General features: G+C 35.5%; 1 protein-coding gene across 4 annotated transcripts in view; it reads right to left on the bottom strand.

Moving 5' to 3' along the window:
• TCERG1 (transcription elongation regulator 1) overlaps positions 1–27,113 on the bottom strand; it is a 60,142-nt gene that overhangs the window by 18,659 nt on the left and 14,370 nt on the right. For 3 of the 4 annotated variants that reach the window (XR_003611664.2, XM_088023308.1, XM_028119064.2), the window contains 10 exons: positions 26,405–26,647; positions 22,005–22,067; positions 20,650–20,850; positions 19,820–19,932; positions 18,971–19,059; positions 10,954–11,114; positions 9,476–9,532; positions 9,071–9,137; positions 6,432–6,567; positions 5,518–5,607 (listed from right to left, as the gene is read on the bottom strand). Coding sequence is in view for 3 of the 4 variants with exons in the window: in XM_088023308.1 (XP_087879434.1) it covers positions 5,518–5,607; positions 6,432–6,567; positions 9,071–9,137; positions 9,476–9,532; positions 10,954–11,114; positions 18,971–19,059; positions 19,820–19,932; positions 20,650–20,850; positions 22,005–22,067; positions 26,405–26,647 (1,220 nt within the window). In the remaining variant the exon portion in view is untranslated. The remainder of the gene's footprint in view (positions 1–5,517; positions 5,608–6,431; positions 6,568–9,070; positions 9,138–9,475; positions 9,533–10,953; positions 11,115–18,970; positions 19,060–19,819; positions 19,933–20,649; positions 20,851–22,004; positions 22,068–26,404; positions 26,648–27,113) is intronic. The other variant, XM_028119066.2, reaches the window with a different exon arrangement.

The raw sequence follows: 27,113 nt of genomic DNA, 5'->3' as shown, positions 1-27,113 counted from the left end.
AAGAAATGTCTTCAGAAAGATAAAACTGGGGCAGCACTCTAATATTTTTCCTAGCATATCTTATATAACTATTTGACTCTTTAAATGTGTGCATGCACATCTTCAGAAAAAGTCGAACAAAAAATGCTTTCTTTAAAAAACTTCAAACTTCTTTCCAGGTCAGGCCATATATATCTACTAATCTTTAATAGCTATACAGAAATATCTACAATTATCTCACCAGTCTCCTGCTAGGCATGTAGGTCATTTTCAGTACCCTCTAAATATAGCACTGCAATAAATCCTGAAAGCATTTGCATGCTGACGGAAATGGGAAAGAGGGCTCTTTTCAACCCCTCTCTCCTTTCTTGGTACATACTTTTTCTTTTTTTTTTTTTTTTTAAAGATTTATCCATTTCAGAGAGAGTACACGGGGGACGGGTAGAGGGGGAGGGGAAGCCAACTCCCCACTGAGCAGGGAGACAAGGGGGGGTCAAGGGCCCCAGCCAAATGAGCCACCCAGGCACCCCCTTGGTATGTACTTTCTTATTTGTAAAAGTAATAAATTAGAAATAAAACCCAAGTGAATTTATGTTAACTTTCTTTTCAGAAGCTCGAGAAAACTTCACATCCCCTCTCTGGGATATCCCACACCAAGGTTAGGAATTAGGAGTTCTGTTATGCTTCCAAGTTTCTCCTAATTATTTGTGTCATGCCTCCCAATACACTTGGGCTTTATGTTCCTACTTTAAGCAGTTATTTTCTTACAACATCAACTTGTGAACAAAATGTTGTAATTAACACCATGAAAGTTAGTAAGTTTTTAAAAACTTCCTAGTTGACTTTTATAGGTATAATCAAAACCATCCAAAATAAAGGGCTATACACTGTCTAAGCCAAAGCAGCTTCTAGGGTGCTGGTAATATTCCATTTTTTTGCTTTTTTTTTACATCACTTTATTGACGTATGATTGACATACAAAAAGCTATACACATTTAATGTATACAATTTGGTAAGTTTGGAGATAAATATACATCTGGGAAACCACCACAGTCTATGCCAAAACCATATCCATCACCTCCAAAACGTTCCTCCAGCCCTTTTAATTTATTCTTATTTTATATGTGGTATTAAGAACACTTAAGATTTATCTTCTTAGCAAAACGCTGAGCATCCAATACAGTACTACTAGCTATAGGCACTATGCAATACAATCCTCTAGGACTTAGCTGTCTTGCATAACTATTTATGCGCACTTTGTGAAACTTGGGATTTTTAGACTTTTCTTTATGTGTATTTTTCTTCAAAATATAAATTTGTGAAAAGTATGGGTGTGATATTGTGTTGTAAGAAAACATAAAAGTAAAAAAAAAAGAACAGAGAAGCAAAAAAAAGAAAAAAATATATATTTGATAAACAACGAATGAAGTATTGCCATTTGCAACAACACAGATGGAGCTAGAGAGTATTATGCTAAGCAAAATAAGTAAGTTAAGAGAAAGACAAATATCGTATGATTTCACTCATACGAGGAATTCAAGAAACAAAACAAATGAGCAAAGGGAAGAAAGAGTGAGCAACAAACCAAGAAACAGACTCTTAACTATAGAGAACATGCTGATGGTTACCAGAGGTTGGGGTGGGGGGGAACGGGTGAAATGGGTGATGGGGATTAAGGAAGGCACTTGGGATGAGCACCGGGTGTTGTATGGAAGTATATATTGTGTACCAGCAACTAGTATTATACTATATGCTACCTAACTGGAATTTAAATAAAAAAGAAAATATATGTATTTGGTCTTCATCCTGGCTCCTGGCCAGAGTTCCCAAAACCCTTATAATTTCCTAAGTGTTAAGAACAATTTGATGTTATTCATAACAAGGCCCTTTCACCTATACCTAAGTTAGTGTCAGTGAAATAATTTCTGGAAAGCTTCTAGATAACCACAGGTTGGCAGACAGTCACCAGTGAAACCAACCATGTCATTTGAGCATTGAAACTTCCAAGGGCTGTGACTCAGTCCAATCACCAATGGTCAATGACTTAATTGATCATGCCTATGTCATGCTGCCTCCATAAAAATTGTAACCAAAGGGGTTCAGAGAGCTCCTGGCTTGGTAAACACTTCCATGTGCCAGGAGAATGGCACACTCCCAACTCCACAGGGACAGAAGCTCCAGCATCCAGGACCCTTCCAGATCTCACCCTATGTACATCATCTGCTGTTCAATTGTATCCTTTATCGTATCTTTTATCATATCCTTTCTTATATTATAAACCAGTAAACATAAGTGTTTTCCAGAGTTCTATGAGCCATTATAGCAAATTATTAAACCTGAGGAGGGTACTATGGGAAACCCTGATTTGTAGCCAAACTCAACAAAAGGGTGCAGAACCTGGGAACCTACTACTTGTGATTGGCATTCAAAGAGAGGGCAGATCTTGTGAGACTAAGCCCTTAACCTGTGGGATCTGACCCTAATTCCATGCAGACAGTATCAGAATTCAACTTAATGGTGGGTCAGCCAGCTACTGTCAGAGAACCGACTGATGTGGAAAAATACCTACACATTTGATGTCCAAGTATTCAATGTGTAGAGAAGTTTTTCCTTTTCAACAAGGCTCCATTATTTGATTCTCACTTCAATTTAATTCAATTTATAATTTGATACTGACGCAGTAAACAGTAGCCAAGATGGCCAGTTGACAGTCAGTAACTATCCTGGTAATGTATTACCATATTCTAACACTATCGATCTTAAAAAGCTCTCAATAACACATAACTATATTAAATGTTTATTTTTGAAATAAAGTATTTATTTTAAAGTGTTAGCCTAACTGGTCTCTATATCAGAGCCTAAAATCCTGCATGGAAATGGTATGATTCTGTTGAAAAATGTTATTCACTTTTAAACTTGTCAAACATGGGTGCCTGGGTGGCTCAGTCGTTAAGCATCTACCTTCGGCTCAGGTCATGATCCCAGGGTCCTGGGATCGAGCCCCGCATCAGGCTCCCTGCTCTGTAGGAAGCTTGCTTCTCCCTCTCCCACTCCCCGTGCTTGTGTACCCTCTCTTGCTGTCTCTGTCAAATAAAATCTTTAAAAAAAATAAAATAAACTCGTCAAAACAAAAAACAAAAACAAAAATATTTCTGACTCCTTAAGTTATCTTTTATCAAAAACAAGATTATATAAAGAAAATCTTAAGTTAAAATTTACAGTTACAATTATATAAAATACTTCTTTTATAATGATGTAAGATATACATAAATCCAAAGAAAACTAGAAAAGGACAGAAGTGAAAGAGATGTACTTTTAGGTTATGAGACAGTTCCAATGAAATTGTTAGTTTTTTTAAATCAAAACACGTATTTCAGAAATGAAGTTACAAAGTGCAAATATGTAACCTAGCACTTAACAGGTTTCTCCTTGATTTTATACTCTTATGCAAATAATAAAACTAAGTACTGAAAAAGTACATGGATTAATGCCAAATGTTAGGTTCCCCATTCATTTCTTACAACTGCAGTTGTAAGAATTCTACTCAAATGGCATGAGAACATTTAAGTAAAATTTTTATTTAAATAAAATAATGCTTGGTATTTTTCCTCTTTTTAACTATTACTCCTAATACGAAGTAACACCATCAGTTTACCAAATGCCTCCTAAATTGGGAAAGAATTTTAGCTCTCAATACATGCTTGTAATTTAACTCAGTAAGAAACTGTAACACTCAGTAGCATGAAGAGAAAGTCTCAAAAATTTTCAAGTACATCTCCAGAGATATTTAGGTTAAGCATTGTTCCAGACATTACACATACAACAATGAACAAAACAAAGTTCCAGCACTCAGAATTTATATTCTGCAGTAGGAGGAGACAGAAGATAATCTTAGATAATCAGAGCTATGAGTGCGATAAAGGAAAGAAGGCAGAGATACACTGATCAGAAGGCATCTGCACAAGCACCTGAATGACAGAGCATACACAGACACCTGGGGGAAGAACATTCCAGACTGAGAGAAGTACCAGAATGTGCCTTACTTGTTAAGGCATAAAAAAGGAAGTGTGGCCAGAATGAATAAATCTAAGAAAAGAGCTTCAAGAAGTATGCAGTTAAGAGTGTTAACCATAAAGAATTTCAATTTTATCCTAAATGAAATGGGAAGCCCTGGATATTTTTTAAGCAAGGGAACAGTAACAATGCCTTAATCTGTCACTTAAACTTTAAAATTAGTGTGGCTGCCATGTGGAAAAAGAACTTGAGTATAGAAAAAGCAAGAACGGAAGGAAGCAAAGATATCAGTCAGAGGCTACAAGGATGCTGAGAAATGGTCATGGTGCCTTGAAATACAGTGAGTGGCGGAAATGGTGAATAAGAAGTTGTATTTACAAGCTTTTAGAGGTAGATTTTGCTGACAGACTTGAAATGTGCAATGGGGAGACGTAAAGAATCAAGGCTGATTTATACTTGATAGGGTCATCAACCCAGGAGAGAATGAGACCATCACACAGTTTAAAACAAACAAAACCAAAAAACCCTACTATGCTTGAAATGCAGATGCAAATGTATCTGGAAGTCATGCTTTTCTATTACACATACAAAATATATGTCTGGCACACTATAAATGTTCTCTCATCATAAAAGTTTGTCATGAGACCTACATGCATAATGGCACAAGCAGTGTAGAGAATTATTCCAACTGTTAAATTGTCAATATAAAGGACGGACTATCAAATGAAATCCTGTAGCTCAACAGCCCTATAGCAAGTGGTTCAACATACTCACCATTCTAAAGAGATCACTGTCTGGGTGGTCCAGGTAATTCAGAAACTATGTAAGTTGAAAGTGTGCAATGCTTTAGAGGAAGAAGCAATCATTGTAAGATGGTATGTACTGCCATGGGAATCAATGGCAACTCAGTAAGAGGCGACTCTAATTCATGTTAACTCTAGTTCAGCAGACACCCTCAAGTATCCATCAATTCTTTAAGTGTATAACGAAAAGACATTTAACAGCTGCCACTTAGATGTAGAATATACACATGAAACGTAAACATGTCTTTGAATGTTGTCTATCTACAATACACACACTCTCATACATATATATTGGCACTAACAGGAAGGTTAAAACACCAGTAACCAATCATGGTCCCATCAGTTGGGTAAGACTGTAGGTGTTTCTTTTTCCTTTCCATCCATCTGTACTTTTCTTTTTCTACTCTAAATTTGCATCATTTGCCCAAGAAAAAGTAAATTAAGCACAATGAAATGCAATTTGAAAACTTTAAATACAACCTCAGCATGTATGAGGCATAAAGACAAAATGCTGATGAAGCAACAGCCACGTCCATAATAAAGGCAAAACTAACAATTTAAATGTCCACATAGTCAGGAACTGTGTTCTCAGATATAAGACTATGTTTTTAAAGTACTGTGTTACGGGGCGGGGGGAAGGATGGTATTTTATTCCTTACATTTTTAAAAATTATGCTGCTAAGAGATATACATTTCTTAAATAATGTTATTTTCCTTTTACCTGTTTTCTCTCTTTAGGATTGAGAAGTAAGTACCGAGGATCAAAAACTATCTTGTGCAACTCCTTCTCCCATGTTGAAAAAGCAGACACCTTTAAAATAAAAATGTATTGCCTCATAATTAAGTTGGCTCTAAAAACATAAAGGTCATATAATTTTCCTTGAAATCTACAGGACATCTGCTTAAAAAGGAGACATAATAAAAACCATACTGAAGTTTCCATCACTAATAAATGACAAGCAGTGGGAGGCTAGCAACAGCAAATTTCCACACTAATTGGCTCTGAACATTTCTATATTATATAGAAATAACACACACTTAATTAGTCATTAAAATAACCACTACTGTGTGACATTTTAAAAATCAGTACATCAAAAAAAGCCTTGAAGATTTGCATTTTGATTTCCCAGGCTTTCTCCAATCTTGTGAACAATGTTGTGATTTTAAATTGAACAAATATACTTATTCAAATGAATATGTAAATATGTGAACCAAAAGGCTGAAACCCCCTCTCAATTAAGCTTTATTAATAATATCATAAAATACCAGTTCTCCTTTAACCAAAACCATTCTGGGAAGTATTAAAGAATTATATATGCCTTACCTATCCCTCGTAGTCCGCCATTCTGTAATGTTAATACTCTGTTAATACTCATCTTATATTACTCACCAAAATGTAATGACCCAATAAATGTTAAATGTTATTTGTATTTAAAAGGATAGTAAAATGGCATTTAGTTAAACATGACAGGATGGGCCAAGAAAAAGGCTGTTTGAGAGAGTACAGTAATTTGATAGGCTTCCCTTATCCCCCCCCCCAACATGAGCACTAACCTTAGACTTGACCTTTTAGCAAGACATATTTATATTACTTATACAAAACAGAAATATCTCCCCCAAAGATTGTTTTCTGACCCCTCTCTCTAGCAGCATGTCCTTGAACTGCTTCATTCGGGCCTCCAGAGGGACAATGGCCCTTTCTCGGGCAGCTTTAATTTCAGCTTCCATCGCAGCTTCTTTCTCTGAATCAATGTCTTTATTATCGTCTCTCCTATAAAAAAAATAAAATATAAGGCATCAACTGACAAAATATTAATATGGAATCTTACTAAAATCTTTACATCAATGGAATACTCAAGACTCACTACTGAGCAGCATATTTTTGGCAAAAAAAATTACACTGAGGGTTTCAAATGAACTCTAAGGGATAAGCAACTTCCATTACAATAATAATAATAAAGTTACAATGAGCTTCTAATGATGTTACAATGGCTATATTGTTGTGCTGTCTCTCTCCCTGATACACAGAATAAACTACCTTACTTTCAAAAACAAAAACAAAAAACTAACATTGCAGTAAAACTCTATGTGTTAGAAACAAACAGCACAAAATGTAATTTTTAGTTCTTGAAATGATACAGGAAAAACAGTATTTTCCAAAATGTTTTATATTATAGATACATAAAATATTTCTTAATTTAATAAAAATTGGATAAATCTTAGTAATCTCAAATATTCATTTTGAAAATAAAATGAAAATATCTGCAAACTTGGCCATTTGGATATGTGAGATATATACCTTACCTACCTGACATCTTTTTTACTCACTTTCTGGGTGGTAAGTTGAGATTTAAGTTGAAGGACAGGTCCCAGAGAGCAACATAGGCCCAGGAGTAGTTAGTTGGAATTACAACTGTTCACCAATGACTAAACTACTTCTTTTTCCTCAAAAAATGCACCTCAGGGCTAAGGACAACCCTGTTGATATTGCTCTCACTCAAGTGAGATTGTAAACATGAAATCGAGTCACCTCTCAAACATCTGCACTATGAAGAAGGCCCGTTCATGTGAATAATCCAAAACAGTAAGTAATTCAATAATATTCGTGTGTGTTTGGGCAGATCTTCCTTCTTAAATATGATCTAAGTATAAAAATAAAATTGGTTCATATTCCCTACACAAACTTAAGGGAATCAGGAAAACAAAACATCATCAATTTCAAAAGCATGCTCTATAGGGAAGTGAAGGTAGCCCAGCAGATTTAAATGGAACTAAGGCTAACCCACAAATACATGTTAAGTGAGAGGTAATTAGCAACTTAGAGAATGAATCAAAAGAAATAGAAGACACAGTCCGTGACCTGCAGGAACTTAGCGAGATAGTCTGTGACCTAAGATATGCACAAAACAAACAGGTAAAAGTAATTTGCCAAACAATATACCCTCTTATAATAATTTATTTAAAAACTATTTAAATAAAGAATTAGAAGACATCCAAGAAATATAACTAATGAAAACAAATAACCTTTATAGAATTACACTAAATGGAAATGTCACAATACAAACTATCACTATCTATCTCAATAAAAGAAATAAAGAAAAACTAAGCCAGGAAAAATAGGCTTTTAACTTTGTACCTAAATAGAGAAGCTCGGGCAATCCACATAAAGGACTTCTTTGACATTCTCCTGATAAAAGCAGTTAAAAACCTTACAGAGTTGTCTATAAGAACAAACAATTAAAAACAACCTAAAAGTTTAACATTGTAGGAACATCTAAAATTATGTTTATATAAACAGAATGAATACAGTCATTTATAACTATTAAAAAAACAAATGTTTTATTCTACATTTTATTTAAGGACTCAAAATCAGTTGATTACAACTAATATTTACATATTTGGTCAAGAACTAAAAAGTCAACTGCAAAAATGAAAACAGCTATGTTACTTCGGTTGATTATGACTGACTCTCTTTAATATCTTAATTCCTTTAACATTGTTGCTAACGATTTTTTAAAAAGAACCACCCTTCCGAGGGGTTGTCTTACTGATTCCTTTGCCATAATTTGGCTGCATTCAATCTGTCCTTTTTAGATAAGGACTACGGTTCATCCAGTTCCTAATAATGTCGTCAAACTTTCCTTTTTGCTGCTAAATAATGGTCCCATTCCTCCCCCACCCACCCACATCGAGCCAAGCCTTTCATCCCCCATAATTAGAAACATTCATATTTTACCCAATTACAGAGCACTGGCCAACCTAATGCTCCTGCTTATGGCAATCTCTTTCTCCCAAAGCATTTTCTAAGCTCACAGGTTCCCTCTTCACCAGGTAGCAATGACACAGACTCAAGGACTGGCTAAGTGACAAGTACATAAAAAGAGAAGTCTGTGTGTCTGTATTTATGAAATTTCTGGAATGGTGTCTTTTGGGGTCTACATTAAAGAGGAAATTCAATTTTTTTATAAAATTCAGGCTTAATGAATGACTGAAAATAATTTATCATCTAATTCCTAAAATGTCACTTGGCTTTATAATACTTTTTTAAGTAATCAAGTATTTAAGTAATCAAGTATTCTGCACATCTAGCAACAGAAGGGACACCATTTCTACATTCTAAAGCAAAGCTTTCTAATATTAGGCCTTAGCAAATCAAGACTTTTGTCTCCTAAAATACACATTACCTGTCCCAACCACAAACCGACTGGGACCTAATAACTTTTGAAATAGTATTATAATCTCCCTGAATTACATGAACTGTAAGTATTACTTACTTCCGTTTTTTGGCTTTAACAGGTTCATCTTCATTAAGTTCTTCCATTAATTCTTGTTCTTCTTTAACTGTAAGATCAAATTTAATTAAACCTTGTCAGAATAAAATTCGGCAAGCAACAATTTAAACATTTAAGTCTGAATCCTAGCAACTACCAGAACACTTGCTTTAATAGTATTAAAAAGTAGCTACATGGGCGCCTGGGTGGCTCAGTCAGTAGTTAAGCATCTGCCTTCGGCTCAGGTCATGATCCCAGGATGCTGGGATCAAGCCCCGCATTGGGCTCCCTGCTCAGTGTGGAGCCTGCTTCTCCCTCTCCTCCCCACTCATGCTATCTCTCCCTCTCCCACAAATAAATAAATAAAATCCTAAAAAAAAAGGTAACTACAATCTATAGTTTACTCACTTGCACTCATAGAGAATTGCCATTTTTGGATGGACAGCATTGTGGGGGTCGGGTGTCCTGGCAAAAATATATCAAATATTATTATGAATAGTTACATGCACATATTACACAATATTTTCTTTTAAAAAGTTACTGTTTATATAAAATACCCATCCCATAATACTCTCTCTTTTATAAAATATTAAACAATTCTAAACTTCCTAAATTAATCTTCCCTTTAAACTTCCAATTCATTTGAAATGTTTATTCATGAGATATATTTATCAAATAACTGAACTGAATATTTGAAAAGTCATAAAAACAAAAGCAAATCTCATACCTCCTTGGCATAATTCAACACTAGGATTATAAAGTATCATCAATATCACAGCTATAAAACAGATACTGCTGAAGGGAAAAAATGGTGCCTAGTGACTTTACCACTAGGCAGGCAAAGTTTCACTGATTTGGAAATGACTTACAGGCAAAAAATGTAGCACCACATATATATAACCCATAAAGATTGCTCAATTATTAGGACATATATTTGGATTGATTTCACTGGAAGTATTAGGTGATTCATTTATGCTTCTATAGCACATGGGGGGGTTCTATAAAAACACAATCATGTCAATATGAGGGCAAATTACCAATAAAAAACATGCAATAAAAATTATGTAAAACTATCTGTGTCCATTATATCTACTGAAATGCTGTCTGAACACAAGGTACCTTAAAAGACAATCTCTTAATAAAGTTTGTTTCTCTATTGTCAGGAATAAGGCTTTTATTCCCTAAATTTCATCTGCTTGAAAAGAGTAAGCTTTTGGGGCGACCATGTGGCACAGTCAGTTAAGCGTCCAACTCTTGATTTCAGCTCAGGTCATGATCTTGGGGTCATGAGATTGAGCCCTGTGTTGGGCTCTGCGCTCAGTGGGGAGTCTGCTTGGGATTCTCTTTCTCCTTCTCTCTCTGCCCCTCCCCCCACCCCACCCCCCACCACACACTCTCTCTGTCTCTAATATAAATAAATCTTTAAAAGAGTAAGCTTTTATAACTTTACAAAATTTTGAATTTTATAAAAATTTAGTAAACAATATTTTTAAAATACTCTGTACAGTTCTGATTATTTCAAAAAATATATTACTAGTTATAAAAAGTGCTAAGAGAATCACTGAGGAGTGTTTTAATATTTTAAGCAAGCACAGAGCAAACCTTAAGCAGAACCAACATAACCTGGACTAACTAAAAATCTTGGCGAGGACAGTAAGTTAAAAACAATATACATGTAAATATTTTACAAAGAAATAATTGTCCAAACTTTCTAATTTTTAATATCTCTACTACTGAACTCAAACTAGCATGACGGTCTTCCCATTTCTCAAATTTCTTATATTCCTTGAAAACAGCAAGTTTCCTTCCTAAACGGCCTCAAATTTTCTGTAAAAATATTAAAAAAATAATAAAATTAGAGGATAAATTCCTAATTTAAAACTTACTTAGTTTCTTCACTTCTTCCATTCCTTTTTTATGAGGAGGCTCCTGAATAATTTTGTCAACATCTGCCCTTCCAATCAGATCATCAGGTCGGTCCCACATAGAAAGACGGGTGGTAGGATTATAAAAGAAGACCCGCTCATCACCAGTCCAAACAACACACCTACGAATTGATTCAAATATCAGTTTCTTCTGTTATGGAACATATTTGATAGGTAAGTCTTTTACTGTCATCCTGCCTAAAGGAGAGGTGGAGGGGTGGTGAGGACACCTTCGTATTTAATAGTTACAGGGCCAAATACAATTTTTGGAGGAGAGAACTGAATGGCTAAGGTTAGAACAGCAGTTCAGTATTTTAACTGAGAAAAACCAAGACAAGCAAAGTAATTCATAATCAGTGGTTAGAGCGCTCAAGAACTTGGTGTAGCTGGCTCAGTCTGAGAGTGTTACATTTTAACCTATCACAAAGGATGAATTCAATGGCAACAAGAGTGCTATTAAGCAGTTCTAAAACTAAAGAACAGACCACAGCACAATACCTATTATGTAATACTTCTTAGTATTTCTTACCAAATCAGAATTTTAAAAACTCAAATGCAACCTACTATGAAGTCTTTAATATCTTACTCTATCTGGTATAAAAAATAAGAAATATTGATTGCACTATGACACCAGAGCCCACTAGAGCTCACTGTTCCTGTTCATTACAAGAAATTCAGACAAAATAGGAAAAAAGAGAATGTAAGGACTGTGTACAGTTTTTAAAAATAAATATAAGTATGGAAGAGAGTTAATATTTACAGCAGCAACTGCAAGGGTGTAAATTTCCCATTTTTCCTCCCTTACACCTCTGCCCTAAGAGCCCACAGTCACACGGTACATGATGGTGGCAGCACAGGCAGTGAAAACTCCCAACAGAAACCAGGTACTTATGGCCAGATAATGACAAGTTCATCAACAGCTGCCAAGCCAAGCTGATCTAGATGTTGAAAATATCAGATAAAACCTCTATTGTTGAGAAAATCGAAGACTTTAAAGCAGCAATTATAACTAGAGTTCATGAGATGAAGAAAAAAACAAAAACTTGAAAACAGTTCTCATTAGAGAAACAGAAACTGCAAAAAAAAAAAAAAAAACTTTAGAGATGAAAAACACACAATTGAAGCAAAGGGAAAAAAAAAAAAGGAGACAAGGCAAGAAATGACTCTTAACTACAGAGAGCAAAGTTACCAGAGGGGAGGTGGGTAGGGGGACCGGGATTCAGGAGTACACGTGTCACGAGCACCGGGTAATGTATGGAAGTGCTGAATCACTATATTGTACACCTAAAACAATATCATACATTAAAATAAAATTAAGGGGTGCCTGGGTGGCTTAGTCGTTAAGCGTCTGCCTTCGGCTCAGGTCATGATCCCAGGGTCCTGGGATCAAGCCCCACATCAGGCTCTCTGCTCCACAGGAAGCCTGCTTCTCCCTCTCCCACTGCCCCTGCTTGTATTCCCTCTCTTGCTGTGTCTCTCTCTGTCAAATAAATAAATAAAACCTTTAAAAAAATTAAATTAAAAAATTAAAAAGAGAAAAAGAAAAATACACAACTGAAATTAAATTTCTTTAGATTGGCTCAAGAACAGAATGGAGATGACAGGGAATTATCAGTGAACTAAAAGTACATCAGTAATTATCCCACCTGAAGAAAGAGAGGAAAAAAAGAATCAATAGGCTTTCAGGAAACCCAAGGGACTATATCAAAATGCCTTACATAAATGTCACTTACGTAGATGTTTAACTTTACTTAAAAAAAAAAAAAAACCTACCCTAAATTTTCTACGTCGGCTTCTAAATATGTCACACCACAAACAGGCGAACAAGTCCAATGACGCTGGATGTCTTACCAGAAACCACAGAGGCAAGAACAAAGTAAAGCAACATTCTTAAAGTTCTGGGGGTGGGGGGATGAAAATGGCTAATGAAAATGTTCTAAAACTGAATATGGTAATGGCTGCGCAACTCTGTGAATATATTAAAAATCATGGAATTGTACACTTTAAATGAGTGAACTGTATGGGATGTGAATCATCTCAACATACTTGTCGTATTTTTAAGAAGCGGCTAGACAAAAAAAGTATATGATTCTTGACATGACATTCTACAAAATACAAAGTAATCTAAAATAACAGAAAGCAGAAGGATCCTTGGGGATGGGATTAAAAGGAGGGATGCATAACAAAGGAACACAAGAAAACTTTCAGGGTTACTGGAAATGTTTATTTTAATTGTGGAAATGAAGTTCAAATATTTCTGCTCATCGTACTTAAATTTTACTTAAGTAACACAAAAAAAATGAGAAAATGGGGGCTCCTGTCTGGCTTAGTCGGAAAAGCATGCAACTCTTGATCTCGGGGTTCTAAGTTCGAGCCCTATGCTAGGTGCAGATATTACTTAAAAATAAAATCTTTTTTTAAAAGTGAGAAAATGTATAATGTACTACTAAATCAAAATCTTTTGTGGAAATGGGACTAGATGCATTTTTTTTTTTGTCATGGAATCCAACAAAAAACCAAGGCTCAGTGATCGTAGGGAAAACAAAACACTTCTACTTTTGACCTCTCTTTACAATTAATTTTAAGCGCAGGTGTGGGGGCCCCTGGGTGGCACAGTCAGTTAAGTGTCCTGACTCTTGGTTTCAGCTCAGGTCATGATCTCAGGGTGGTGAGATCGAGCCCCACGTCCAGCTCGGTGCTCAGCATGGAGTCTGCTGGGGAATCTCTCTCCCTCTCCCATTGCCCCTGTTGCTCATGCTCATGCACTCTCTCACTCACTCTCAAATAAATACATCTTTATAAACATAAATAAATAAAAGCAGGTGAGGGGTAAACACATGTTATATACTATGTTCCATCAGAATATAATCCTGAGAGGGGCACATGGCTGGCTCAGTCGGGAGAGCATGTGACTTGATCTTGGCGTTGTGAGTTCAAGCCTCACATTGGGTGTAGAGATTAAAAATAAAATCTTAAAAAAAAAAATTAAAAAAAGAACAATCCTGAGATACTTAAGCCATCTTGACAGATGTTTAACTTTACTGCGGGGAAAAAAAAAAAACGACCCTAAATTTTCTATGCCAGTTTCTAAAACACTATTTAATTATTAACAGTAACTACTTTAAGAAAGAGATGCTATTTTACTAATTCATGCGGGTTTCAAAACACCAAAGTGTGCTAATATACTCCATCAGTCCTAACAATAAATGTGGAGTGAGAAGCTGTCAGAACATTTTAGAACTAAGAGAAAAATTATGAACAAAGAATTCTTGTACCAAAAAACTGCCCTGTGCTGGGGCACCTGGGTGGCTCAGTCTGTTAAGCATCTCTTGATTTCAGTTCAGGTTATGATTTCATGCATCATGGGATCGAGCCCTGCATCGGGCTCCAGGCTCAGCAGAGCCTGCTTGTCCCATTCCCTCTCTGCTCACTCTCTCTCACTCTCTAATAAATCAATAAAATCTCAAAAAAAAAAAAAAACCTGCCCTGTGCTAATAATATGGATGTACGCATGAGAAAATGTTTAGGGATGAAGTGTACTAATATGTGCAACTTTTAACCTATCAAAAAAATGACTGGCAGATGCACTGAGAGATGGTAAATAAATAATAACGCAAATAGAATAAAATGTTAATTGTAGAAGCTAGGTCAGTATATGGGGCTCACTGTTCTAGAAACATCCTTTCAACGTTTCCATAGGTTTCAACTTTTTCATAATAAAATACCAGAGCAAAAAGCTCTGGAAACAACAAAAACCTACAGAAACACGGGAGCAAATTAATTAGTGGCCCCGTACTATTCTCAGTATATGCAAAAGTGAATAAAACTTGAAAGATCAATTTTCCTAAGTTAAAACCCAATACAGAGTATACACAAAGAAAGCACGGCAAATACAAGCAGCCCTCACTGTGCACTCTGCAGGACACTGTAAAAGTAACTGCAAGCTAAAGCTCTAGGATTTAATCTCAGTAAACAATGGAAAAACCAAAATTAGTCCATAACCTTTATTTTTTTTAAAGATTTTATTTATTTGTCAGAGAGACAGAGAGCACAAGCTGGGGGAGGAGCAGGCTCCCACTGAGCAGGGAGCCTGATACAGGACTCGATCCCAGGGCCCCAGGATCATGACCTGAGCCAAAGGCAGACGCTTAACTGACTGAGCCACCAGGCATCCCAGTCCATAACCTTTAAAAACTTTTGTCAAAACATTAAAAACTCTCTTAGACCAGAAACTAAAGTTTACTGATCCTAAGGAATAAAAAATGCTTCTAATTTTGATCTCTCTCTATTTTAAGGAGTCAAACTAATGCTGTAAAATACCATGAAAAAAGAAATCCCGATATTGAAGGAAAATATGAAACTTGATGTTTTACACTTAGCTTCTTAACTCTAAAGAAACAGTTACTTCAAGAACAACATTTAAAGATATGAGGAGATAGAAACACTAATAAAAATCTGATTATCCAAATGAAGTGGCATAGCCTGCTTATTAGCTAAGAAATTTGTTGTGTCTCCTTTCTCCTCTTTTTTCTGAGTAATCTCTACACCCAACATGGGGCTGAAACTTATAACCCCGAGATCTGGAGTCACATGCTCCACTGAAAGTGCCAGCCAGGCACCCCCTGAGTAATTTGTTTTGCTTAAAGTTAGCATTTGCCCATTTTATAAGAAATAGAAAAAAATCAAGGAATTAAAGTTCTACTGACAATACATTTTTCTCTGACAGAACCTGGAAAATAATTTACACAAGCAGTTACCTTACATGTATTCACATGGACTATAAAAGCACTAGGAACATATAGTTGCACTGGGGGGTGAGGGACAGTCCCTAAGAAATACCTAGAACGTAGAAGCTATAAATAAAAGATCAATAAATTTGATCTCATTGAAATATAGAACTTATGTGTGACAAGACATCAAAACAATAATCAACAGGTAGGGACAAAGTATAATGTATGTAAAAATCAAAGAGGTTAATAGCATGCATAAAAAGGTCTCTTATGGGGCATCTGTGTGGCTCAGTAGGTTAAGCATCTAAATTCAGCTCAAATCATGATCTCAGGGTCGTGGGATCGAGCCCCGCATCTGGCTCCACACTCAAGAGGGAGTCTACTTATCCCTTTCCCTTCCCCCTCCCCATCTCCCTCTCAAATAAATAAAATCTTAAAAAAAAAAAAACTCTCTCCTATCATTAAGAAAAAGACAGGTCCATAAAAAAGATGAGGGAAACTGTGAAGGAAGCAATCCACAGCCAATGAACATGAAATAAACTGAATTACACCAACATTCTGAAAACACGTAACGGGAATCTTTTTCTCAAGAGGTTACAAAAGATTTAAAAAGAATATGCCACACTGGTAAGAGGGAGAGAAAACTGGTACTGAGGCTACTGCTGGGAATATTAACTGGCACAATCCAGCCTGCCCCGCCCCGCACCAAAACCTGAGGTCAACCTAGCAGTATCTACGGAAATATTAAATAACAGTATCACTTGATTCAATTTCACTTCTAGGAATCAATCCAACAGAAATACTTGCATGTGTTCACAAAGAAATATGTACAAGGATGTTCTAAACAGCAACAGCAACTTTTGTTAATGCGGGGGGGGGGCGGATAGGAAAACCTCATCATCCACTTACAGAAAAATTCTGCATTTACAGAAAACTATGCTATCACGTAGATTTTTATTTACAAAAATAGCAAAATTTCTGAGATATATTTAGTAAAAACCACTGACGAATACAGTTTTTGAGACACTTTAAGATGCATGCACACCACACATACAACTCTGTACACATGTACACAAAACAACAAAGGGTCCAGAAGGCATATGTAACCAAACTTTCATTAATGAGGCTTGGGGAAAGTGGAATTCTTTAATTTTTTCCTCCATTTAATTCTTTCATATTGTATGTTTTTATGGATTCACATATTCTTTTCTAATAATATCAGATTAACGAGAAAATAACTGAAAGCAGGACACAAAAACCATAGATATAAAACATACAGAAAAAGAGGTTTAGAGGGTGATAAATATAAGAGACTTGACATGCAAATAACAAATGTTCCAGAAAAGGAAAAACAAACAGATAAAGAGAAGCAATAATTAAACAAATTCCAAAAGAAATTCCACTAATGTGGGGACAGACTCAAATCTGAAAACTGATGAGAATCCACGAAGCTTCAGACTGGTGGGGTTTGGAGGTAATGACCAGCTTTTCATGTACAAAACTCAAACTCAGAAACCACAACCTAGGAACATATTCTTGAAATAGACTGTTTCCATAACTTTGATTTTGGATCCAGGTAAATATTTTGCTTACTTATTTTTTAAAATGAGGCTATGTATCAAGTTGGTGGAATGAAATATACAGAAAACAATTATTCCAAATGCCTTTAAAACACAGTAATTTGACTACAAATCCCTGGAGTGACATACCCTGAAAAAACAAAAAAAAAACGGGGGGTGGGGAGGATAATAAAGGTTAAAAAGTGTCTTCAGTGTCACACTGTTAGTGACAGTGCTGGTACTACAATTCTGTGACTTGTGTGTGAGAAAAGCAAATGAGTAATTATGTTGCTATCACTCAGCAAAAGGATTAAAGGATTTTGAGCAGGAAAGGGGATGCTGAATTAAAACAGATGATGAGGTTCAGTAAAAACCTTGTAAATCTGAACTGCAAGTAATGATATGAACACATGATGTATCTTTAAATGTGTGCATCTTCACTCTGTGTCTACCAAAGAGGTCTAAAAATAACGACTTATTCAGTAATAACTATCCCTAGATCCTATAAATGCCACGTCCCACAAAAAGCAAAATGGCCAAATCTAGGTCTGAAACAGGAAATACATGAGAAAGCCAGGAACACCTTTTGTCAGAGTAGAAAACAAGAAAGGTATCAAAGACAGGGTTACAACAAAAAACCCCAGTCAACCTTAAGAGGCTTCACCCAGCCCAAGATGAAACAACTGAACTTCAGTAATGATAACAGATGGAAGCAAAGAAAATGTATTTAAATCTATGAATTTGTATTACTCAAACCAACTCATTCTTGTGAAAATCTCAGCACTACTGACATTTTGGGCCAAATAATTAATTCTTGTAGGGAGCTCTCCTGTACCTGGTAGGATATTTAGGAGCATCTCTGCCCTCTAACAACTAGATGCTACAACGCTATTAATCCCTTCCAAGTTATGACAACCAAAAATGTCTCCAGACACTGCCAAACATCCACTTCTGAACTAGTCTTGCCAAAAAGATCACATGTGAATCTGATCAGGTCTCTACATATACTTGCTAGTTTGCAAGAAATTCAGGAATAGGAGACTAAAACAGTACCAAGGGGATGCAACAGTAACATTCAGACTGAGTCTCCATAACATATTTATTTTTTAAATAACAAAAACAGAAAGGAAAAAGCAATGAAAACACAATGAAGGGAAACCTATAGATCACAAGATGTAAGGAAGAACTCCCTGCAATATGTGGACTGTACGTGGATTACATGGGCTGGAGCAGAAACAGGAGAGAGCACTGACAAAGGGAGAAGAAGAAAAGGGAAAACCAAACCAAAGAAAAGAAATAAATTAAGTAAATGAAGACTTAATGAAAAAATAAACTTAAATACTTTACACAGTTCTATAAATACAATCATGTATGTGGGCATAGGTACAAAATTAACTTTTAAATTTCAATAAAAAGGAGATTGAGGATCTCACAGCAGTTCAAGTCTATAATTATGTACAATAAACATTAATGGACAGTACCATGAAAGGAGAAAGACAATGTAGCAATTGAGTTTTAAGAAATAAGAACCAAAATATTCATTCATTTGATAAAAACGTCTACTTGGCATGTATTTTTTTAAAGCACCTTTTATTTCTAATATGATAAACCATGTAACAATCAAATATGGCAAAATATGAGCAAACAAGAATGAAATAAAGTAACTTACTAACTAAGCCAAGTACATACCATGGAGTACCAGGAATAGGGGTAGTAGCTACTGGCTTTGCCTTCTGGGCAGCCTTTTCTTCTTCAGTCATCTCCTCCTCTTTGGGCTCCTATGGGAAATGATGTTACTCCCATCTCATTAGTATCATAAAACTATACCTGAATCTTACACAAATACAAGTAAAACTGTGAATACCTCAAAGTGCAACCAACATAAGGTCTGTTACTAGCATAGTGAGGACCCTGAGTAGGAATTGCTAAGAAAGTTCTAAATCCTTGCTCCCTAGACAGAGCTGAATTCTACAACAGCAGACCCCAGCAACAGCAGATGGTCCTATCTTACAGACTCACTAACCATCTGCTTAGGAGCAGAAATGGAGAACTAAGGATAGAAAATCAGATGAGACCTCTTCATTTAAGGTTATTTCTTTCTCTTGCTAACTTCCTTACTAATAAAACATGACTACCATTAGTCCCTCACTGAATAAAGAAAGCTTCCAAAAAGCAGGGCTTTTTTAGTGCTCTACAGAGATCATTGCATGCCAGGAGAAGACAGATAAAACATCCCCCAAATATAAAATTGTACATATGATTTTTACCATGTGCCAGTCTATAAATCAGGAGGTTGGGATTGGGGTCAATGCCCTGGCCCAAGGCCCTTTCTTTCTAGGGGCCTTGGTTTACTCTAAGTAGTAATTTAATGAAACTTTCACAGGAAAAACTGAATTACAAACTTCAAAGAACCCCAAAATTTCAGAAATCAGACTAAGGACAATTATCTAAAACTGTATCAGATGGGTTTTCAATTACAAGTAAATTGTACCCAGCAATTAATGCTGGCTCCCAGGTTAACAGGTCATGGCCCTTTACCTCCTTTATCTCCTTTATGGGCTCTTCTTTAGGGTCCTCCTCCTCCGTCTCCATTGGAAGAGGTTCTTCAGAAGGTTCTTTAATTGGCTCTTTAATCTTCTCCTCTAATTTTTCTATTACCAAGTTAAGACAATGTCACTCAATGGTTTTTGGTGTAATTTTCCAAGAACTTTCAAATTCTAAGCAATTAAGATATTCCATAACTAAAGTTACTAACCACAAAGATAAAATGTTCTTCTTTGTACCATCAATTTCAATATAACGTCCTGGTCAACTTCAAATACCTTGCTATACCATCAGAAAACTGTCACTAGAAAAGAAATCACTGACTGCACAGGGACACAGTCTTTCAAGTCATTCGTGTATCCTTTGTAGCAATGATTCATTTTGCTCAAAGGGACAAGATACTAAGATACTTAGAAACAGGAATTTGTGATACAGAAAATTATATGAGTTTTCCTCATCCAAGACTCCAAGGGCCTACATTTCTTTCTTTAGAACAGACGCAATACAGACATCTCTTCCTGAGAGTACTATCAATCTCAGTAATTACACAGGAGAATAATTATGCAATTCCTAATACAGAAATATATGTGTACAGATGTATAATTTAATTTCTCCAGATGGAAAAATCATGGACAAATATGTTAAGTGGAACTGGCTTTTTAAATACATATATATCAATTTGATACAAATAAATAATCCAACAACTATGGAATTAGCAAATTCTTCAAATGTGTTAAAAAAGGAATTAACTCAGAATTTCAAATAGCATTCAATTTATTGTATCATAACTTTTACTACATCTCAACAAGTCATGAAAACTATACCTTTTTCCTTTAGCTCTTGGGGTTTTTCCCAGGTTGATTCTAACGTTCTATTATTATAGTAATACGTCTTTCCATCCGCTGTTTTATACTCAGTCCACTCAGAAACTGCCGTCGCTCCAGCTAAGGTAGCAGGGGAAGCTGCAATAGCAACCTGGGGGTGTATCATAGGTACGATAGGAGGGGCCATGCCTGGCAACACACCTAAAAGAAGAATAATACAAAGTTAGGTCCAAGTATCAAATTGTATAGCAAAATGAAACTTTAAAATATGAGCTACATCTTTCTATTATACATTAATAAAAGAATGAGCCAGTTGGAACAAAAACAACTCATATAAAATGTGATTTAATTAATTAACACTATTTCCCTGGTTTAGTTCTAAGATCTAAATTCAATTAGATTCAGAAATTCAACCCAAGAAGTACCTTAAGAACAGTCAAAAATTTGGATTGAAGGTATGATGAAGTCCTAACAATAATTATAAAAATCATGACACATTCTGTACGTGTGACGAGAAATATATTTTTATAAAGAATTTCTCAAATTCTAATGAAATCAAAACAAACATATTTACTGAGCATATTTCCTGAGGCAAATTACTTTCTAGTTCTAAGGTACCTAAAAGGGTATGAATAAAATTCTCAGTTTTAAGGTAAATGACTGAGTTTATTATCAAATCCACGTTAATATAGTGATTAAGTTAGATGTCTCTGTTAACTCTTTTGTCAGTTTAGTCTTTTCCCTAAAAAAAAAGGCAGTTTCTTCTGTTTTTTAAAAGATAAGCCAAAAGTAGTATTTTTTTTTCCAAGACAGCTACACAAGCTGACATTATACAAATAATTAAGGATATACAAATCCAAATTGAAAAAAAAAAAAACCCTCATATCCTATTCCAGAATTTAAGTTTCAGGTAGCTATCTTCAGTAAGTTTCAAATGTAAATTTATACTATATACACAAATATTCACACACATATACTCACTAGCATGCAAGCATAATCACATCACTTTACACATGGAAATGATTTTTTTATATTTAACTTAAAAACACACATCAAAAATAAAATTAAATGTTATGAATATGAGAATGAAGTTGTTTACACTTATTACAAAAATTAAGATATAAAGTGATCTGACCTTATTTGCTTTTGTGAACCAAAGAAGCTAATACTACAGGCAATTGGGAAAATTAAGTGTTGGCCAAATATGACAACTGCATTTATACTGCTCATTAAAAAGAAAAATATAAAAAAATCCACTCACTTGGGCAAAAATAAATAAATAAAAGGATAAACAACAACATTCACTACCATGCCAACTTACAGACAAAACAAACTAAGATGGTTTTAAAAATTACCGGTCTTGGTGGTAGCGACTGTCTTTACATACGGGCAGCTGACTATTTGCATCATTGCTACACCTGTAAAATGGATAAGCAAGCATACGTTGGAAAGCTGCCATGGTATGTCGGCTACCACTGGGATTCAGGGAAGTAATTTACCACTACAATTTAGAATGCTATTTCCAATGAAAAAGACCAGGAATGGAGTAGAATTTCTTTTTGTTTGACATTTTGTGGGAAGTGGTGCCAAATCCAATGATAACTAATTCTAAATTATAGCATCAATTACCTTTTTATCAAACCAGCTCTGATAATATTTGAAGGAGTCTTGAGAGTTTAAATTCAATGAAGGAAGCCCCTTCATTACAAATATATAACAAGTTCTCATGTGGGACATTTTCCCACAGGACATCAAACCCATGCTGCTGTTGCTTAGATACCAGTGAAAGGCAGATGCAGCATGACACTGACAAGACGCTTTCTCTGTGCTGCTAAGTGGGAACTACATGCAGAAGCTGAGGCATGGAGCATAACCATGCAGAAGGAGAAAAAGAATAAAATGGGACAAAGAGGGGTACGAAAGAAAGGAAGAAAGTAAGGTATGAGATGGATTCAAAATTCCAACGCAAATAACATTTTAAATAAAAGGGCAGAGATGAAAAGAAGGGTAGCATTCAACTAATGACAAAATATCCATGTTTAGGACCTGCTCTATGGAATGTCACAGGCCTGAAACAGTGTGGAAGCAGGCTAACGTGTGAAGAAAAATACAGGCCCTTTAGTAGCACTAATGACTACATGGGCTGATTGTTCAGAAACCTCTATTATTTAAGCCAAACTAAAGAAGCAGCACTTGTATCAAAGAATGGAAATTACGTACAGTTCTTAGAAGAATGAAGACTCATCATGATGCATTACAATGGTGATAAAAAGGGAATGAAAGGAAAAGCTGGAAAACTAAGACTGATTAATTGAAGAAATCCAAAATTAAGTGTGAATTAGGAAAAAATTTTTAAAGAAAAAGGCTGAAGGCTGAACGCAGGAAGAAAAGGGGTTGGGGGACTTAGTTTTAATTCCTATTTGTTTGGCTGAAAAAACTAAACCTAGTTTAGTACCAATAAAAATTTAAAATAATATACTATTTTCCCCACTAAAGTATAGGAAAAGAAATTTCTCTTAGAGTTAAAAACTGAAATTAAACCCCTGGGTTTGTAAATAATGTACCTAAGTTCACGCACACACACACAAAAATACTGCCAATTTTTGAAAAATGCCTTTAATTTCTTATTTACTATTTTAAGTGAAGAATATTAGAGCTAAACTTTCTATTACCTCTGAAACATAAAACAAAAGCACTGGATCATAAAAGCATGCTGAGTTAAGTCGTATGTATGGTTCTGTTTTCCCTAATGTTAAAAGAAAGCAATGGAAAAATTCATTTGGTTAAAGAAGTTACACCACATATTAGGTTTAAATTAGTATAAATACTGCCATCTGCAGGACCACTGAACCTAATAAGTCAGCCCTGGAAATTCAATTCTTAGAATACGTGAACTTTTTTTCCCTCAAACAATGTTCTCCAAAACCACCCCCCAAAAGGTAATTTTAACTATTCAACTTAAAGAGAAGAAAATCAAATCTATTCATATTTAGGCCTAGGTGCCATTGTTAAGGATCAACTCGGCCAACACAGAACTCCTATATTTGACTGACAACAAAGAGACCATACTGAAAGGTCATACGTGTTTCTTTTCAAGCTAAAAAGATAAACTTAAGGTTTTCTTTGAGGGTAATTTCATACATAGGACTCACAAAACTGCCACACATCTAAATTTTTAAACCTCTATTTAAAGGGAGCATCTGGGACGTCTGGGTGCCTCAGCTGGTTAAGCATCCAACTCTCAATTTTGGCTCAGGTCATGATCTCTGAGTCATGAGATCAAGCCTCATTTCAGGCTCCATACTCAGCAGGGAGTCTGCTTGAGGATTCTTTATCTCCCTCTCTCTGCTCGTGCTGGCTCTTGCTCTAATAAATAAATTTAAAAAATAAAATTTAAAAAAATCCAAAGGGAACATCCATTCAATTTTCCCGTAACTTTATTCTCAAGTTATGTTCTACTAGGAAATTAGAAAATTCCATTGAGCATTCTGAATAGTTCTGATGTCAATAAGTTTCTTAAAATTCCAAGTAAGATTTTATAGTCTTAGACTTAATTCTTCCACTCTTTTCCTTCATCTTATTTGATTATCCTTTCCTTAATCATCCTCATTAAAGCCATACACTGCTATTACAGGGAAAACTTAAAGCTCCAGGATAAATCACATCCAAATCTTTCCTGTTTACCTTACTGCCAAATTGATAAAAAGAAACAAAAAGAGATCAATCCCACTGTGTATAAAAGATTTGGGGAAGAGAAAGACAAGTCTTTTCCTTTTTTTTTCCTCCCACTAAAGCACCTTGGAGAACTGAGTTAAAAGGGAAAATGAGAAAATGAATTCATAATATCAAAGATGCCTTACCATATAAACAAATATTATTATTTTCTATAAAACATTAACTCTTTAAGGAATCGTGGCATCTTGGACAAAATTTTACAGATTATCTAACTCAAGCTCTCTTCCAAATGACCTACAAAATGACATTAGTGACTGTCATTTATTAAATGCCTTTTACTGCTAAACTTCATAGGTACCACCTCGCTTGATCAAATGGTCACCACCATCTGTTTTAAAACGTAAAGATGGGGTGAGGGTCAGAGAAGACCATATCAAAACAGGCCTATAAGTGAAGGGATTTTATTGTGATAAAATTCCACAGTCTATAGAAATGAATTTTGCTACTCTGTACCTTTCACCCACTGGTCCCTATTAAGAACCTCCAAAGCAAAGCAAAAGTCCATTTACAAAACCTCTCAAATACTTCGGTAACATCACTATGCTATGCCCCAATCTTCTCTCTACAGAATTCACAACCCCAGCTTCTTCAGGTGATTCAGAATCCAGTATATGGTCTGAATACTGTCCCTGATCCCAAAGCAGAGCAAGACTGTGAAAGCTTATGACCAATGTCAACCTAGTCTCCATGTATCACCTGGTTTTCTACCAAAAGTATATCCAGAGGCAATTATCCAGCAGCTTGTCTTAAAATCTAATTTAGAAGAAGGGTAATCCCTAGTATGAGGAAACATTTTTGGTTTTCTTCTTACTTTTAAATGATTTGAGTTTCTTAAACATCGCATATTGGGTATTTAATTATCTAACACTACATCAATAATGTGCAAAAGGTTTTCCTTAGGGAAAAAACCTAATTCTTAAAATTTTTGGTTTCTTTCTTGCTAAGGTGCAATACCTAAGTGGCTGCTTCTTTTCCAAGCAGTCACAAGGAAAAAGACAATTAGAACAATAGCGATATTTAAAATATGTACAAATCTAAGAAACAGCCGGACTACAACCCTATTCTTACATAAAAACTAGTACAATAAAACAGCAATAATAGATAGCATGAAGAATATGAAACTGGGAGACAAGAGGCCTACATTCTATCCATCTTTGCTACACACTAGACCTATGAACTTGAGCTAAGATATAAAAGCTTCAAACTGTAATACTAGGAGAAAGGACCATGGATTAAGGGTTAAATGTGTTTGCCAAAAGCATATGCATTCAAATTAGGATGCCCGACACTATCCCTGTTTAATCCCTACAGGAAAAATTCTATGCCACAATCTCACTATACCTATTTAAATGTTTAAATGATGCAGGTTGTACTTCACTTCACTTCATGTTACAAGGAAAAGTTCTGGTTTTGCTTTAGATGAATTTCTTATAGTTAAGTGATTCACGTTTTCTTCCCAGTATAGTACAGTTATTAAGAGCATGGTATTCGGGTCTGGAGCGCTCAGCTCATATCCCAACATCATCACTTATCAGCTATGTGACCATGGGCAAGTAATTTAACCTGTCTGTGTACCTACCTCATACGATGGTTGCAAAAATTAAATTGAGTTATTACATGTAAGGTGCTTAGAACAGGGCACAATATATAAAATCACTCAATTTGTATCAGCTAGTAATGACTTGTAAGTTCTCAACTTCACAGACTCAATCCTTTAAAGATATTGCATTTGAACATAGTTACATGAAAAGATGATCATTTTTTAATTCACTGAGGCCATTATCCAAAAATGAGTGTAACTTCAAATGTGGCTCTAATTTTAAGACATGTAAACAACAACAAAAAAAGGACATTTACCAAAACTGAAGAGAAAATATTGCAGTTAGCCATGAATCTTTCAAAAAACATTTCAAACAGGTGAGATTCAAGGCAAATTTCAAATGCAACAGACACATGAGAACAAACTAACTGACAATATGAAAACATAGCTGGAAAGGACTATTAGAATCTATTGGTTTACCTGGAAGTGGAATTGGCATGCCAGGAAGGGGAACACGAAACGGAGGTACCATTACTGGTGGAAAAGCAGGTATTGCTGCTGCTGGCTGAGGTACTGAATGAGGAACAGCAGGAGGTAACGTCTGGGGATGCGGCTGGGGAACAGTTTGCACAGGTGTGGCTGTAGGAGCAGGAGTTGAAACACTAACTGTAGGCGTGGCAACTGAAACAGCAGAACTTGGGGTCTGATCTTGTGTTGTGGGTGCTGATAAAAGATAAAACAAAAATATGTATCACTCCTTCATAAACCATTTTGCTATATTCATTCATCATTCACTCATTCAGTAAGTATTTAAGGGCCCATTCCATGCACTGCAAGAAATTTGTAACAAGGTCTCTTGTCTTCAAGAAGCTTGAAAATAGGCGGTTAAATGAAATACAAAAAATAACTAAAATACAAAGTGAAATGGGATAATAGTACAGGAGTGTAAATCAAGACACAAAGACCATTTCTAACTGTGAGAGGTACAGAAAATTGTACACTGTGATGACAGGCCTTGAAAGATTAGGATTTCAACAAGGACAATGACAAAGTAGGAGGAAAAAATAAGCAAGTAATGGGAAAAGTGAGTAAAAGCAAAGAGGAGATAACAAGGAATTATTTAGAAAATACAAAGCAAGCAGTCAACTAGTAAAACACTAGGCATATCAAAAGAACCAGTGAGTTATGG

The sequence above is a fragment of the Eumetopias jubatus genome, unplaced genomic scaffold (genome assembly GCF_037043125.1).
Source record: "Eumetopias jubatus isolate StellerSeaLion01/CBP00866 unplaced genomic scaffold, mEumJub1_p1.0 scaffold_5, whole genome shotgun sequence".
Classification (NCBI taxonomy): Eukaryota; Metazoa; Chordata; class Mammalia; order Carnivora; family Otariidae; genus Eumetopias; species Eumetopias jubatus.
Note: the sequence above shows the minus strand (reverse complement) of the source record. Positions and strands in the feature narration are given on the sequence as shown.